The sequence below is a fragment of the Pimephales promelas genome, chromosome 8, assembly GCF_988280905.1.
Source record: "Pimephales promelas chromosome 8, fPimPro1.hap1.1, whole genome shotgun sequence".
NCBI classification, from domain to species: Eukaryota; Metazoa; Chordata; class Actinopteri; order Cypriniformes; family Leuciscidae; genus Pimephales; species Pimephales promelas.
This window is the reverse complement of record NC_142776.1, coordinates 27,073,591-27,092,358: the sequence shown is the minus strand read 5'-3', so window position 1 is coordinate 27,092,358 and position 18,768 is coordinate 27,073,591. Positions and strand designations below refer to the sequence as shown.

Genomic DNA, 18,768 nt, shown 5'->3' with positions numbered 1-18,768 from the left:
CACTGGGACCCTGCCATATTTTGCATGACCTAATTCTGCTCACTGCCTTCCTTAAGTGACATATTTCTCGCAAGCCAGCGCACCCTTTGCCACCTAATGTAGTGGAAGAACTAGGCTATAGAAAATCTCGATCATTCACCCCTGATGTTTTCTTTGCGCTGGTAGATATCATCTCAGCGCTTCAAAAGAGCGAGAGGAGGAAACCCGTTCTTTGTGGTTTCTGTGCCAGTATTGGAGGTGCAAACTGTCAGAAAAATCAGCCTCGCTGATGGTTCATGACATAAACTACCAACACACATGTACTGGGTTGCCGTTTATAGCAAGAGAAAGGCGTGTGTGTTAAGGCCCATTCATTTGACTGGGATGAAAGGTAGGAAATTTAATGAGCGTTCCTCCCTCACAAACGCTGCATCTTTGGCAGGGGCTGAACCTCCTTGGGTAAGCTTTTTCAGAGACCATTTGGCAGAGATTATGCCCAGCTTAACGTTCGTCCCACAAAGGTCTCTGATTCATAACAGAGATTTGAAAACACACTTACATTCATCGAGTAACTATACTGCATGTGAGAACACTTTAATCAGATACAGCTACAGAGCAAAGGGATTAGAAACACTAAAATGTAATCAGTGTGATTAAAACATTAATGCATTCACACACAAAAGCATTTCAACAACAACCCGGCTACGCTGTAATAGCATAGTGCCAAAGAAGAGGGGGAAATATTCCAACATGCTGACAGTCAAATAGGAAAACAATTGCAGAGCATTTCAATACTAGATGAGAGTCCACAGGGGGGACCATTTTCTTTAAAGGGACTATGATAGGTGCTGTGATGCTGCAATAGGGGAAAATTGAAATGCTGCAGAGAAGGAAGGCTGAGTCAAAGGAAGAAATTAAAAATGTGTCCATGCTAAGATGTCTTTAAGAAACAGTGAGCAACATGATGTACATTAGAGAAACCGTCACTGGTTTCTTCTTAGCACTTGTGTTCCCGATGCAGAAAATGACACCCAGCCAAAGTAACCATGGCAACACACCCTATGGACATGCACTAGATAGCCTCTGCTATCTAACACTAGTTCAAACACCTTGGTATAGCCTACATAACAAGTAACAGTTCACTTGAATATAAAAATTTGGTCATCATTAACAAACTTCACACGTAGCAGTTCTGTTTTATGATCAAATGACTCTTTGTGTTAGAGTTTAGGGTTCTTTATTCCCGCCTTTTTGTTTTTCAAATCTGTAACTGTCAAAGCCACCTCACTCTCTTGTAACTGGTTTCCTACCAATCATGTCTTCTTCTCTTTTTAATTTAACAAAACGTGATGTGACCAGCTCTGCGTTAAGGATGCGTCTCTCCTCTTCTTCACTAAGTAACAGAGACATTGCATTTATAATCCAAATTGTTAGATCTTTTTTATTATTATAACTTTGATACAAAAACAGACAATATTGTGTGTAAAATATATCATAATATTAACATTTTGTATTAATTGAATTGTTGTATAAAATCACTCACCATCACAAAAATCATATTGTGTTTATTACTTGTGTGATATAACAAATCATATAGGCTTATGAGATAAAAAAAAACTCATACAGTTTTTAAAAAAACTCAAACTCAAAAACTCATACTCAAAAAACTCATGATTACCCTGATACAACCTTTTAGGGGCATTCTAACTGCATTATATGGATCTTATGCACTAGAGAAACAAGGGCACTACCATCTTTAGAATATTGTCTTTGAACTTTCATTTTTGTGGTCACTCTGTATATCTCTATGGCATTGCTGTCCAGGAGTAATTAGCTTTTGAAGTGTATTTACTTAAAGCCTAAGGGATACTCCTCTTTTTTTGGAAACACGCTCATTTTACAACTCCCCCAGAGTAAAACTGTTGAGTTTTACCGTTTTTGAATCCATTCAGCCGATTCTGGCGGTATCACTTTTAGCATAGCTTAGCATACATCATTGAAGTGCACAAGACCATTAGCATTTCTCCCCAAAAAATTACCAAAGTGTTTCGATATTTTTCCTATTTAAAACTTGACTCTTCTATAGTTACATCGTGCACTAAAACAGACGGAAAATGTAAAGTTGCGATTTTCTAGGCTGATATGCAGGGAACTATACTCTCATTCCTGCGTAATAATCAAGAAAATTTACTGCCGTACCATGAGTGCAGCAGGTGCGATGACTACACAAACTTAGTCCCGGTCACGTTGGAATCTGGGCACTATTTTCAGGCATAACATTGCTGCACTCATGGTACGACAGTGAAGTTTCGCTCAACATACGTCACTTACTGCGTTGCTCTGATTGGTTGTAGGTCTATCCAATTGAGTTTTTTTTTTTCTGGTTCGATTAAGACACGCCCCTATGGAGCAGTATCAGACTCACATGAGTATGACAAAAAACAATAGTAAGAGTAGTATGTCTGAATCTATAGAATTCGAAATTCAGTAGAAAAAAAGTAGGCCTACCCGAATGACTTACTACTTCTGTCGAAATTCTGAAGTGCGCATTTCACTTTAATATCCCATGAGGCCACAGGGGAGGATTTATGAATGGCAGTGTAGCGACTGCAACTGGCACTGGTTGGTTACAAGCAATGTTATTATAGTTTTGCATTTTTAAAATAGCTTTTATTTTAATATCATTTTCAAATTTCCTATTAATTTAAGTTTAGTTTTAGTTAGTTTCATTAATGTTTTTTTTTTTTTTTTTTTTTTTAGTTAAGTGTTTATTTTGTGAATACATTTCTATTTAGTTTTTATATATTTAGTTTCAGTCTTATTTATTTATTTTTTTAGTTTTTGTGGTGGGGTGGGGTTTTTTAGTTTTTGTGGTGGGGTGGGGTCGGGCCAGTAGAAAAAAATCTAGAGAAAGTCCTGAGAGGGTGCTGAGTATTACATGACGTCATATCTCTTAATAGTGGACACGAGAAAGTAAAAAATGGCGGACGTTCGTAGAATGGAGACATCAAGTGATATACGTCACGAGTCACGACCATCATGTATGAGTGTATTCAATTTCCCCATGGTTTACAGTTGAAAACCCAAACAAAAACCACAATGTATAGCTATTTCGAATCGCAATACTTAGAATCGCAATTCCTAGAAATGACTTCTATTGTACGGACAAAAACAGACTGAAACATTGCCTTCTTTTGTGTTCCAAAGAAGAATGTTTGTCTTTCAGGTTTGGAACGAGAGTGAGTAAACGATGACAGAATCATCATTTTTGGGTGAACTAACCCATTATCCAAGAAAATCATGTAGCACATAAGCGTGATCCAACTGACGCAATAGAAGCCTTTTACACTATCCACAATGAGTGAAAATGGAAGGCATTGTGAGTTTGTTTTTATGACTATATTCTCAGAACAGGCACTTAAATAATTGTCGTTTGAGTACACTGCTTTGAGCACAATTTCATTAATGGCCTTTTAAAGAGTCTCAAGCTGTTTGTAGAGGTACCAACACCTTTAAAGCATTAGAGAACTGACAACAAAAGAAAAGTTATGTGATTCAAAAAGTTAAAAGTAGTGAGCTAATACAAATTAAATGGCATTGTTCATGTTGGTTGGGTTTTGACAGCTGCAATTAAAATTCTCATGTTCTTGAAGGAAACCAGGCGCTGCCATCTCTCAAGAGGCAACTGCTTTCATTTCATAAATAAGCTCACTTCCCATCAGCTAATATTGTGTCATAATGCCAATCCTCACTGGTTCTGACAAATGGAAAATGCAACATTACACAACCTATTAAGCAAGCACAACACAGATATGCAATACATGAAAGAAAAACATTTGGAAGAACTGACGGGCATCTTAGCAGCTGACAGTCAGTGATGATGGTGTGGCATTCCCAGTCTGAGCAAGGTCTCCAGTCTGCCAAGAATGCAGAGGCAAAGCTGTTGAGATGATTGATGACACGCCTCCACTGGCCCTCTCTTCCCTGCTGACATGCACTCACAACCCAACACTTTTCACTGCTAATTGGACAACCTTGCAAATTCCTTCTCTGAGACTGTGGTCCACTGAATTAGCCACTGATAACTGCCCAGAATTGGTTCAATTTATGAACGTCCAGAACTGTCATGCTGGTAAGGTGTCAATCGCACTGCAGAGGCTGTTGTCAGCCATGTAATTTCCGAGACGAGTTTGTTTCTCATTAGATGTTTTGATCAAGCTTGCGGGTGACAGTTCATTTAAAGTATAGGTTGAACTTGGTTTGAAATAGTGAAATAGGTGTTTTTGTTCCTAATGAGTCCCAAAGACAAAAATCACATAGCGGCCATAAATGGAGCATCACATGATCTACTTTTGCTTGTTTGATTAGTTTGAATCACATTCTAATTATGTTATCTGATAAGATTCAAGTAAAACAGATTAGGCTATATACTGTATGTAAATTGATAATGTGAATAGCATTCTAAATTCAGATTTAAAACTAGTTTCTGGAAGATCTATAGTGTTTTCAACATGATACAGCCCTATGCTTTTCACAGACACTAACAAACTGCAGCCATCCAGCCAGAAAAATCTAGGTCTGTTATGTAACACTAATGTGGTCAATGGCTATTCAATTTTTTAAAAAACTACTAGACTCAGTGTGAAGCTTTGCCAATCTTAGCAGAAAGCTGAGATCAAATATTTGAAAAAATGACCTTCTAAATAATCTGTCTAAGGCATTTAAACTCTACAGGAACTCTGAGCTTTACAGGCTCAATTGTTAAATTATTGTGTAGAAAATAAGTTAAATGGTTCGGTTCGCGGGAAACCCATATGCCGATTAAAAGTTTAGCCTACCTTGAATACACTGGAAGTAGTTTCAGATAAAAGCGTCAACAAAATAAATACAATTCCTTCTTGCAAAATTGCACTGAATATAAAGCTTGTAGTTACATCTAAGATTGCTAAACTTTATGGTTCCAGAAGCAGCAAAAAATCTAAATACAATTTGGCAGCTGAAATAGGAATCAGTTAAATAAATAATCCCTATAAAAGGGCCCAATCATCCAGAATATTACATTTTTTCCATTATACAAGGGAAACTGAAATCAACATGGCCTTACATCAAGCAATTTTTGATTTCTTTGTTGGCAAACACAGTGATATGTCACATTAAGCTCTCAGAGGGGGAAAGAAAGCCTAAATGCTATTGATCGCTTCACTGCTTTGTATTCCATTCACTAATAATTACCAATGCAGTCCCTCCAATTACTCGGCTCTACTTAACATTTACAGCCACGTGCAATCCACACACATTGATTCATTATGCAAATGACAGGGACTAATTTAAGGCTTGCTTACATGACTCCATTTGAAAACCTGCAGCCATGGCAATGCACTGTTCACAATTGAATTGAGAGACAATTTCATTTTAATACTGAACAGAGAACATTACAAACATTTAAACCATTTGTCGACAGACAGATAGATGGATAGATGGCTAGATAGATAGATAGATAGATGTCCTTAGCTGAAACTCAACACTTTTCCATATAATATGGAGCCAATGAGAAATGAGCCTTCAATATTAACAGTGAATGTGGTGAGGAGTGAGGACTGATGATAGGATTACTGTTAAGGTGAACTGCGCAGGTCTGTATGCTCTCCAGTTTGAGAGTAGAGTGGGTGTCTAGCACCTGAGGGACAAATAAGCTTATCTGGTATCTAGTGAGCCTGCTTCATCAAAAGCCATGAAAATCAGTGACAGGTTGAGGAGAAGGGAGGTTAAATCTACTTAAAAGCCACTACTGTTTTTTTCAGAAGTGCTTCAGGTATAATTACTTTGAAGATAACCATTATCTGGTAGCAATGATTATTTTTGTCTGCATATTTTATTTAGAGACTCATGACTTCTCCCACAACTGGGAAAGGGAATATTCTTTAGGAATTATCCTAGCCTGGTTAAAGTTGTTACTGAGTTATGGTCTGGCAAAGCTTCATAGACAAATCATTTCCAAGGGCCCTATTTTAACGATCTGAAACACAAGTGTCAGCGCAAAGTGCAAGTAACTTTGTGGGCGGGTCCCGGCACTGTTGCTATTTTCCTGGTGGGATAAATGCCTCTTGCGCCTGAAGCAAATCTAAAAGGGGTTGGTCTGAAGTAGCTTCATTATTCATAGGTATGGTTTTGGCATAACGTTAAATAAACCAATCAGAATGAGGCATGGCATTCCCGTGCCATGAGCGTTCACAGCCGATGAGACCTACGTTCTTGTCAGCGCAGTTAAAAGACAGAGAAGTGACGTTGTATGGGGATGGGAGAAACCATCGCACAACAGCGTCGTTTAAACATTAGGCTATATACGTGTTTCTTACCACTATTGGGCAAACAGGCCTGATCCTTTAGTAGCCTACGAGTACAATTAGCCTTAAAAATGGGTAACAAGGTTTTTTCATCTTCATGTAAACCACAATGATTTTCTTCATGTGTTAATATTTTTCCTCGTTATTAATGTATGATTAGCAAAAATAAAAACTGCTGCATCTTTGTTGATGAGAGAATCAAAGTGAATGCGCGTTATGCACCCGCTTATGGCCAAGCATGTGCGCTTAAAATAGCATTATGAACAACGCGCCACTGACTTTAGACCAGGTTTTTCTGGTCAGTGGCGCAATTGTTTTCTGGAAGTGTAAAATAGCACCAGGGAATGTTTGCGCCGAAACACGCCTCCTTTTTGCGCCGATCCGCCCAGGGAGTGCAAGTGCATGTCCTAGTTTACCGACGTGCGTCTTTTGAGGGAAAAATCCCGCTTTGCGCGCATGCAAAATAGGAATGACACATGCGTTTGTGTATAAAGTCATTTGCGCCGGGTGCAAGATAGAGCCCCAAAGGGCCGTCACCAACGGTCGTAGCTCAAATGCCTCAGGCGCAATTGGATAGACCTATAAAACCAATCAGAGCGATGAAGGAGATGACGTATCCTGAGCGACGAACAACAGCTACTTGCTCTACATTTATTTAAAATTAACGGCAAGACAACTAGAAGTGAATGTGCTTTCCATTAAATAAATTACACACAGTAAAAAAAAAAACGTAACAAAAAAAACTTTGCAATGAACTTTGCAATTTGAACGCACAAACTGCGTGCCGTTGAGACTAGGGATGGGACGATAACCGGTTTCACTATAAACCGTGATAAAATGTGCTGACGGTTAGTATTATCGTTTAAAAATTCATTATCATTAAAACCGTGTTTGATTATCGCGATTTTAATAACTCACTGAATCCTGTCGGCCAGTCTGAAGCAGACGCGCAGCACGCAATATTTTTTTTAAATTACTATTCGAGAAGGAATGGCGGAAGGCAGTGACCGTGCCCACATTTTGGGTTTTACAAAAGTCCTGAGGGAAACTTGATCGAGGATGGTCACCCTGTCTGCCGAACAAAAAGTCACTGCAATAGAAACACTTCAAATCTACCGAGTCGTCTTGTGTGATCATCACCCGAACGCAAGGCAAGTTAACTTTGACCTCAATACCAAAACTATGTCTGGGAAACAATTGGGCACGAAATGTTGTTTTGAGTTGAAACATTTTATGTCACTCACTTGAAATAGACGTCAAGCTTCCGCGAAGAAAAGTTTGTAGCAAGTGAATTTGAGCCAAAGACGAACGAACAACTTCAAACAAGACTATTATTAAGAGTGATATTTTAAGGGATAGTAAAGTATAGATACATCACGTATTAAACCGATTTTATTTTTACCACATAATTACGGGGACATATTGAATTGATAATGAGATTAGCTAATGTTTTAAATCTTACCTGTTTATGAATTCATTTAGTAAAACAATCATCCAGACAAGATATCACACCAATATTATCAAACTCTGTAAACAATAAATCAACTCTAATTTCATTTTTGCAATACAATCAAAAGTCAACCGGTCGTTCAAATGACAGAGGAGAAAGCGGCTTACAATAAAGGTGAAATTTATGAAAAATAAAACACTTATACATGTTATATTGCACCCCATAAACACAATCATGCAAAGAAAAAAAGCAGTAAACCACCCCTTTAAAGTCCCCATGAGTTAAAAAATTTACCATTCATACTTTGTTTGCCTAAATTGATTATTTTGTGGTGAACAATTCATCCATGCAAGTCAATCCACACACAAAAAAATTTTTGGCTTCGTAATCTTTATTCAAAATCTGAAAATTACCCGAGTCCCCTCTGCAATGGAGGACCTTCCCTGATGACGTAGGTTTGACGATTTGGGTGTCTGCTTGACATCCGTAACCACGCCTCTCCAACTGAAAGTAGACAGGCTGGCTGTGTGTTTGTGAGCATTGACAGCTTGTGAAAGGGGAGATAGCGAGGAGGTTCATTTTTGGTTGTGGCACTCATGGGTTAGTGAGTTACACGCAGGTTACTATCATAACGGTTAAGGTTACAGCAGTAATAGCAAATAAAAATACTTTTATAATTCCAATTAGAGTTACACCTACTTTTCTAGATCCAATCAGGTGCTACAGTAGTTGGAAAAAGACCTGCACATCATCTCCAGCAGTAGCAGCCTCCGAAGTACCACTAACTCCCCCTCTGTTTCCCACTTAAGCTGATATTAGTAAAAAAATTGTCTATGATAAAAAATGTTTGTGGAAAAAAATGTTTTAATAACATGGTTTTGCCGCCGGTAAGCCCGCCCCCGCCATTAATAACTTCCAAGCGTCCCTTCTCATTAAAGGAATTCAAAGAACTCATACCACTCGACGGGATACCAGACAACCCATTACAATTGACATACTCGCCAAATGTATTTCATCACTCCGTCTAGGATACAACTCCACCAACACGGCGCGCACACTAGAAGTTATGTTCATCCTAGCTTTCTTCGGCTTTCTCCGCTGCTCCGAATTGACCATCACATCCAATTTCAATTCAAATATTCACCCTACCATTTCAGATTTACAGATCGTGGATAACGAAACTATATCTTTTTTCATCAAACAAAGCAAAACAGATCGAGCTAAAAAGGTCATTTTGTATATATTTTCATTCTTTTCGCATCGGCGCAGCAACCACAGCCGCACAAAAAGGTCTTTCTCAACAACAAATCCAAACCCTCGGTCGCTGGTCATCTGAAGCTTTCAAAACCTACATCAGATCCAGCCGTTTCCACATCTGAAACACTCACCAAGCCCTTACTAATTAAATAGTTAATTTCCATCACCTGTTGCACTCCGTTCATCGACACCATCACCGTATTCCATGCCCGCTTCGTAAGCATATCCAAAATACAGCGTAATTTTTTACAATTGCAGGCTCCCCCGTTCGTACACAGTGACGGCTCCCCGCTCGTGGCCTGGGCTCTGTCCCCCTTCTGAACCGCTGGTCGAGCCCTCCCATCCGAATCGCAGTGAGAGCCTTCCTATCTTAATCATCGTAGGACAGCCTCACTCATGTCGCCGCAAGGGCTCCCCGTTCGTCTGGCCGCGAGGGGTCCATTCCCGTGCCCCAGCCCCCTTCGAAGTGCCGGTCGAGCCCTCCAGACCGAGTACAGCGGGCGACCCCGTCCAATTGGCGAGGCTTACCCATCCAACGCTGTGTGCACCCAAGTTCCCGTCGGATGCCGCGAGAGCCCTCCCGGTTGAACGGCTTAACTCGTTCCAAAATCACGCTCGTATAAATCTGGTGTCATCGAGCTGTCAGTTCAACTGCTGGCGGGGCTTATCCGTCCGATGCCGTGAGCATCCAAGTTCCCGTCGGACGTCGCGAGAGCCCTCATGGTCGAACGGTCAAGCTCATTCTTTAGTAAATACCTTCTCATGCCCTTCACTTTTTTGGGGAGAATTATTTCTACGCTCGCTGTCCTACGCTTACCTGGCTTTTTGAGGAGTACTCTGGGTTCGGGCAAAATTCCGAGCTCGGAGCCCTCCCCCGGACAGCAAGCCAAATACACATTAAATTTATATTTGATTTCATGTACGAGTGAACTCGTGATATTAAGTTTTATGTAAACAAAGTTCGGGAGGAGCATGTTCAGGCAATCAACCAATCAACTCAAGAGGAAGCCGGTATAAATAAAGCTTTTCTCACCTCCTGTCTCTCAGCATCCCTTCACCACCCCATCACCTCACTCTCGGCTGGGTCTACCCCAGTATAGGGGGGAGTACTCTGGGTGCGGGCAAAATTCTGAGCTTAGAGCCCGGACAGCAAGCCAAATACGCATTAAATTTATATTTGATTTCATGTATGTGTGAACTCGTAAAATGTACATTTATTCATTTAGCTGACGCTATTAACCAAAGTGACTCACAATTGCTATATATGTCAGAGGTCGCACACCTCTGGAGCAACTAGGGGTTAAGTGCCACACATTGGTGTCTCAAAGTGGATTCGAACCCAGGTCTCTCACACCAAGGGCATGTGCCTTATCCACTGCACCATCACCACCCCCAAATTTTAAAGCTAAAAATCTATTATCATGAGCTATTCTTTACTTAATTTAAGAACAGCATTTTGTGATGTTAAGCTGTATCACTGTCATGTAGAATATGTTAATATATTACAGACAATTGCAAATATTAAATGTAGGATCATTGGCAAAAAGTCAAGAACCATTTAAGGAAGATCACAGTCATAATTTATGCTCTTCAGCTCAGTAGAACAACAATGCCAAGGATAAAAACAGATTAGATACACTCTAAGTCATTAACATAAATCCAAAACACTCTCCTTAATAAATGATTAAATTTGTGAGCAAAGGAGTTGCTTGTAAATATATTTTTCTATCTATGCCTGTAGCCTACTACTGACACGTAGCTGTACATTAGCAAAACAGCAATATTTCTACCACACCCATTAAATATTTTAGAGAACTGCTGTTCAAATCAATAATAAAACAGAGGAGATAAAACAGAGGAGAAAACGGCACATCCTTGGGATTAATCAACACTGACAGTAAGAGGTGTGGCCTGAGGAGAAAAGGAACAGGTTCCCACCCACGGCTCGAAGATGCCTTGATGCTGGTTAAAGTACAGGCACTAAAGCATTCACAGACCACCGACATTCTCTGGACATCTGGGACAGTCATGATTACAGCCCTATTCACAGTACACAATAGCTTCCCATTACATTTTTTATACCCAATTCTGAGATACAATAATGTTGTCACATTGAAATTACTTGGCATAAGTGCCAACCTTCACATTTGAAAATGTAATAACAATAGTTACAAGAAACATTCTAGGGTGTACTTTAGTTCAAGCAAAAAGTCTAAGATAACAATCAAGATCGTAATGAGAAAAAAACAGCAAGGTGCACAACTGATGTCTGAATAGCCTTCTAACATAGCCTAACCAATTGAGGAAGTTGACCATTACATAAGCCAAGAAAACCATTTTATGTCAAGAGGAGAACAAATGGCTGCTGGACTGGTCCATAATTTTTTTTGCCAAAGCTTGAGACAACCAAAGATAATACGAAGACCTTTAGCCTGCCTAAGAACTGAAATATCGAATGGACCAGATAAAGGAACCAATTGCTCTTTTGAGTGGGATCTTTTCAATGAATTGTTTTAAACGAATCAATAAACCAGCCTCTAACGATTATATCGAGCAGAAACTCTTTGAACCAATAACTGTCGTCGTGTAGCATACATATCCGAAAAGACCGGTATTTCGGTTCTAGGTTGTAAATTACTTTAGGCTGAGTGTTTGAATCTTGGCTGCAACAAACTCAACTGGAACACACAAACATCCACGTGAATAACAAAATATCAGAAAACCACATTAAAGAACAACATACTTTTTTAAAACGTTTTAACGCGTGCAACGTACATTCCGGCGTGAGGAGAACAACGTGATAACGAATTTACCAGTACATAACGTTTTGCTAAATGGACTTTTTGAACAGGTTCACTGAAACTGCTTCAAAAGAGCCGATTCCCAGAAACGAGTCAGACTTCCCATCACTTTTCCCACCACTAGTGGTCCTGTGCTAAAAATTTGTGTGCTCAATATTTTGAAATAAAAAGGGAGACAAAATTTAAATTCGCATAGCAAGTCAAAATTACACCAGAAATATGACGCATATACGTGTTTTAAATGGTTTTGCAGTTGTACCAATGTGAACGACGTTTGGATCAATTCTTAAGAAGGCAAATGCACGAATGGGAGAATCAGTCAATTTCTGATATTGCCAATAGCCATTTTGTTTAAATTTGAGCATAATATCAAACAGCAAACGACGAGAATGAAGTTACAAAACTTAAAAAAATAAAATAAAAACTTAAGAGTCAGATAGGCTACTTGGATCTGTTAGCTACCGCCAGACACACCCATGAAAAAAAATATTTCATTCAACTTGGACGAGTTAAATTTCATTATAACATGTTTTAGTCGCAACGTGTGACACAAATTCATCATTTAAAACACGTGTGCAACTTCTCTATTTTTTTTTTTTTTCCAGGACGCAAACATATCCGCGAGAGGCTCATTCGGACGGTGGGAATCATGAATGACTTCATTGTAATTGTGCAAAGTGTTCCGCTTGGCGGGGTTTACAAAACTCTACCCCCTTCCCCAGCTCCTTATGCAACCCCTTATAGAGACAATCTGTAGCCTACACTTCAGTATCAATGATTGAGCCATTGCATCTCCCAAACTAAAATATATGCCCATGACGGTAAAAAAAAAAAAAAAAAAAAACATAGTCCCAACCTGTTCTGGTCAGTATGGCAACCAGCGGGGATAGTGACCCAAATAAAAGTGACGGAGCGGCACTGGGGGGATCTGCCGAGTGTTGTTTACAAAACTGAGAGCAGAGCGACCGATGCAGGTGCCAGGCAAGTTTAGTTTGAACACTTCTACAGTGACTTGAGTCTCCTACCTGAGCAGCGCGGTGTCTCCCTGTCTGCTGACCACACTCTCGCTGGACGCATAGTCCACAGTTTGTCCTGCGGGCAAACACGATGGTAAAAAGCAGCAAAGACTAAGAATTATAGCGGTGAGCCACTGACCGGAGACGCACGCATCCTGCACTGCAATCATTATGTCCATCACCGCCGAATGGAGTACGATCCGCGCCGTTATCAAAAATACAAATAGGCTACAAATATCTGGATGAAAATATATTAATCCTTCGCGAAAACCCCGAGAAATGGCGTTCCGTGTAGTTTTCCAGATTTGTTTTGATCGGAACCAGACCGCGGGAGGAAGTCGACTCTCCAGTGGCTTGCACACCATCTAGTGAGGAAATGGGAAACGGGAGCAGAGCTAGCAGCAGCAGACAACCCCCCGGCTCTGATCCTGTTGCCATGCGGCCGTTTCCCAGGCAACCTGTTCCCTGTAGCTCGTGATGGAGCAGTTAAGCGGGTGGTTATTCTTGATACGGCAATACTATTTAAAAGAGTGAGTTTTGACCACCCGAGGTTTAACGTCCTGGAACCTCAAGACGTCCTCCTGCAAACACGCACTTTGTTTTAGAATTAGCCTATTGCGTGAAACGTCTCGAAAGCGAGTCATTGAAAAGGGCGAGATTTCAAATGACAGGGGTCAGGTCGTGTTTGTGTCATCAGTGGCCCGTGCAGCCCTGCTATAGGCTGCTATTCGGCTAGGCTAGCTTGAAATATTTCATAGTTCTCTTTATAGCACGTGGTTTTTGGCTTAAAAATTAAACAAAAATGTCCTTGAATGAAACATTTCATACAGGCCTATGATATTGATATGATATTACATAACACCAAAAATAGCTAAGCCCACACTGTAAATGAAGGAAGTTCATCTCTAGTATTTTTTTTTATTTTTTTATTTTTTACAAGCTGAGATATAGCCTATAATAGGCTACTACAAGGTGCGCACAATGCCATAAACAATTAAACCAAATGAACATTTAACAACATAAGACGCAAAATAAAACGTGCATAAGTGATAATAACAAACTAAGTGCTTAAATAATTATTAAATTAAAATCCATCAAATGTGAAGTGCCTCATGGACTTTTGAGTAAAGCTACTACTTTGAAAGTTCATTGTAATACTGTCGCAAACCTGTATGTGAATAAAAGCCAAATTCAATGTTCATCATATCAAGTGATCGAGTCTCATCAGAAATTTTGGACTAAACTTTATAGATTAGTTTTGATGATCTCTTTATGAACCTTTTAAAGCGGCAGTGGTAGTTTACAGGGCTAGTTTATGGGTCTTCATGACATTATATGTCAACAAAAAAAGATATGGCAGTTTAAATGAGGATAAACTATATTGTTTTTGGTAATCAATACACACAATTAGTCTATATATATTCATTTAGAATTTTTTTCCCTGCTGTCCCTGACCCAATCACTATACAGACTTGCGGCACCATTGAGAAAGCCATTGCTACAGAACAAAGGAAAAAGTGCTTGAAGGAAAAATCATTTCACAGCTAAATAATGGTTGACACTTCCCACAATAGAAGCTATAGGCTATACCAAAATCTTTCATTAAAGTAACCTACATTTTTCTTTTTTCCCATGCTGCTCAAGGCTATAATTGTCAGTGCTTTTCCTCTATAGCCTCTCTTTAAGACTAAAAGCATGTTTGGTTTTAGGAGTCACAATAGAGTACAATCCAGTTTACAACATAAAGTGAGGTCCAGATCAGCATTTTTCACTAATAAGCTAGGGGAATTTCTTGCACTCATCGCAAGTTTTTTTCCTTTTTATTTGGCGCCATTTAAAACACTGCACTTACGCAGCAGCAACTTGTATGCATGCTTAAATTCACCTCTCTTTGATGAGGATAATGTGCAGGTTGCTGAAGAATCTTCTAGGTGCACAAATAGGCTTTGATATGGAATATAGTTCTTCTTTATTGTGCTTGTAGTTTATGTGTGTTCAGTCAATGTTTCCATTTTCTACTCATGACGATGACCATTCCCTTGATTTCCTTTCCTCTCGCTGGTATTACTTTGTTTACTTTTAAAAATATATATTTTTTAGATATTACGGTAGATATTACCGTCTTTCTTTTTAATAACACTCGATTTACTGTACAATCGCACAACACTCAATGTTGGTGGAGCCAAAGGTTTCTCTTTGAGATGTCCATCTAATACTAGGCCTATATGTCAGCATCTAGATCAGCACATTTAGAGGCTTCATGCCTTTTGTTTTATAGATTGTTCATCCTGCAACTAATGGATTTATCTAATAAGGAATATATTTACTGTTGACTCACTGACATGGTTGGGCCATTTGTAAAATGGCTCTGATAAAAGCATTTTGAACCTGCTCCTGTTGCGTATTTGCCTTTTAATTGGGAAAGACACGGTTTGGATATAATTGCCTGAATGTCATTAGCGTTAATGGCAACCAAAGTCCCTTCATTCCATTCTGTATCTAAATTGGGCTGGCATAGTTGGTCTGTGCTAATCATTTATGCTGCCAAAAGCCAAACACTCATTATTAGTTCATTCTAGCATCATGCCTCCAATAGGGCAAGAATGCATGCATATTAAATACACTTCAAACATTTTTTTTTGGAAAAGTAACAACTACATTGATAATATTGACAATGGGATGTTGTTAAAATGGGTAATTGAGAATAACGGAGACAAAAAAATAGAAACCAGACTTTAAAAAGAAAATAAATGCAATCACATTGGTATTTTGCACCTGCTGTGAAAGGCTGGTGCTAATTATAATGTTTTATATTTTCCTTCATAACTCTCAGACACATTTATGTGTGCCAAAATAACTAGACGTGATCATATAATATTGTATTGCACTCGGCCAGTTATGGGACCCATTGTAGTTGGGGACATCTGTAACTTGATAAATTAAATTTATCTCAAATAAGAGCAAACTAATAATATCAGTGCTTTTACATTATTCATATTTTGGACGAGTTTTCACCTTTAGGGACTGTTTTTGCTTTAATTCAACTTATTACTTGAATCAAATAATGTTTATTACATATTTTAGGCATTGCATTTTTAAATTCAGTGATTTTTACAAATAGTGAAAACAACAGTGTGGTTAATGTTAACTTTTAATCAACAACCGAGAGATGGAAAATGAATGAACGAACGAACGACACTATTTTTCTCAGACAGAGAGAGAACTTTGCCAAGTGTCATCACTCTTATATTTTGATTGAAGAAATTTGGTGTGTCATAATTTCCCTAAATTACAATTGCCCCCAGTCTCAACGGCTGAGGTAACAGGTTTGAGCCCGTTCACCCATACAACAAAACAATACAGCAAAACCCTCACTTAATAACTAGAATGACATTTGAAATTCTCTCAAGCACACGGAACTGAGTCTATCTGCTCATGCATGAAAGCTGTGATTATTATTACTCCCCATCCTCAACACACTTCTGTGAAGATGTGAGGGAAATGGGAGCTTTCACACTTTTACACAATGCAGCACCAGAAATAATGGACAAGATAAATGACGCCCAGGATTCTACCAGTGGCAGGGTCTTTTGTTTTGTGCTGTCTAGCCAATACCTTTATAAGAAAAAAAAGCACATTTAGACTCCATAGTCCTTATTATTTTACCCCATGTATTAAACAAGCGGTATGCCTAAAAGAATGCGAACGATTCAAAGAATAACGTACAATGTTAGTCAGCGAAACTTTCATCTCTTCATGCAAGAGCTAGCCAAAAGTGCCTGCATGGCTGAAGGCTTATATCACACAATGTTTTTCTCCTCACACTTGCATGACATCGGTTACATGCTTGACATGAGCAGTCCAAGAATAAGCAGTGCACTCAACAATAAATGTGATGTTATGTAGTCAGAGGACATCCAGGGCCGGCGTGTGCCTATAGGCAAGGTAGGGTGGCAAGAAAAAGAGATATCTCATTTTTAATTTGATTTATTTTCTGGACATTTGTTTGGAATTATTGCACTTTTACATTTATAGACCCAAGATATAATTAATGAAGACCAGGAGTTGGAAGTGCAGTAAATTTAAGACGAGAGTCAGAATTATAATGAATTGAAGACATTGTTTTACTGAAGATAGTTTGCAGTTTCATCAGGCAGAAGTCAGATTCAAGACCCACAAGGAGTTTGTAAGCCGCTCCACTTACAGTTACAAATATCTCAATTATACCCTTCACAAAGATTTAAGCTATGTCATTGCTTCAGGCTGAAGGATTCTGACTGATTAAGAAAAAGATAATCCCTGAGTTAAAAAAGACCCTGAGTTAGGTACCAGTGTCCCTCCGAGGTCACAAGACTGTGTGTAGAGGCGCCAATATGTTGAAGAAAACAAGTCATTCAATCGCCAATAACGCCACTTGTTCCTTGACCAGTAACCAAGAATACTAACACACACACACAGCTTCTTCAAGGTTGGATTTGGTCGGGCTCTAACAATAAACAGGAGACTCTTCCCAAAACATCCAGATAACATGTTATTTATCTCAATGAGAGTACACTTTAGACCAATAAAGTAAATGCTTAAACTATTGGTTCCAATGACCCTTGTCATGGTGAGCCAGAAGAACAGATATATACATGTTAACACGTTGAAGACCTTTCTCAAACAAAATGAGTTCTGTTCTTGCATTCCTGCATGAGCCAGACCCTCAGTTAGCTCTCAGATATCAAATGCAGACAGAACATTTCAGTAATCACACTAGTAACTTCTATAACTAAATTTTTTTTATAAGCTTAGAGAAGTCATCAAACTCATTTGATAATTAGAAGGAACAATAGGCCCTATTGATTAATACCTTCATTATATAATCACTCATTAGTTAAACATTTAAGCAGCAGTGGATTCCAGAATCCACTTTCTTCACATTTACTGTATAACAAAAGATTATAATAGTGCCAGTCCCGCTTCGCCTGCCCCCCCACCCCAAACCCACTCTTCTTGCAGCTTGTGGTTGCATGCTGATTTTCATTTTACATTAAAGAATGAAACATTGCGAAATTGGGTAAAAAAAAAAATAGAATCTCAAAGAATGTGTTTAATTGTGAGTGTGAAGTGGGCGGCAAGGCGGTATTTTGCCTAGAGTGGCAGTTGAGCTCGTGCCCAGAGGACATTTTAGGTCACATATAGTGTCCACAGATATGACATCACTTTGTAGGCCAAAACGCGGAAGCATTTTAGCACTTCAGTTTCCATCATCCCAAAGTCAATGAGTTTTTCCGAAGTTTCCATCATCCCGAAATCGATGGGTGAGTGCGAAGTGGGCGGTAAGACGGTATTTTGCCTATAGAGTGGCAGTTGAGCTCGTGCCCGGTGGACATTTTTAGGTAGTATCTACAGATATGACATCACTTTGTAGGCCAAAACGCGGAAGCATTTTAGCACTTCAGTTTCCATCATCCCGAAGTCAATTGTTTTTTTTTGAATGGGGTTTTGGTTAAATCAAATGGCCAAAATAATAAGGTCTGCGGTGAACACAAGCTCAAGACACTTTTACATTTTTCTCTACGACATAAAGTACATCAATATACCTCATTCATTATTTTTGTAAAGCTTTTATGTGTCTTGAAGGCAGCTGCTAACAAGTTGCTAAATACATTTTTAGGGATATTAAACACCATCACATCGAAAAAATTAAACTCATGCACTTTTACAGCCTTGTTATATTTATAATCCCACTCTTGCACACTCTAAGTCGCACTTTCAGTAAAAACCAACTGCAAAGTGATGGTTTCAACAATGCACATTGATTAGGAACCTTCAGTTCCAAACAGGTATGTCTTTAAAGGTCTAAAAGTTATTGTTAAAAATTTCTCTATTGAGAAAATGAATAGAATTTGTATTTCTGGAACCCACACTTTGTTCAG

General features: G+C 39.0%; 1 protein-coding gene across 3 annotated transcripts in view; it reads right to left on the bottom strand.

The window, feature by feature from the left end:
* The window catches only part of negr1 (neuronal growth regulator 1), a 135,314-nt gene extending 121,884 nt beyond the window's left edge, over window positions 1–13,430 (bottom strand). For all 3 annotated transcript variants that reach the window (XM_039647690.2, XM_039647691.2, XM_039647692.2), the window contains exon 1: window positions 12,857–13,430. In XM_039647690.2, coding sequence (XP_039503624.2) covers window positions 12,857–13,212 — 356 coding nt within the window. In that variant the 5' untranslated portion in view covers window positions 13,213–13,430. The remainder of the gene's footprint in view (window positions 1–12,856) is intronic.
* Between the last annotated feature and the right edge of the window lie 5,338 nt (window positions 13,431–18,768).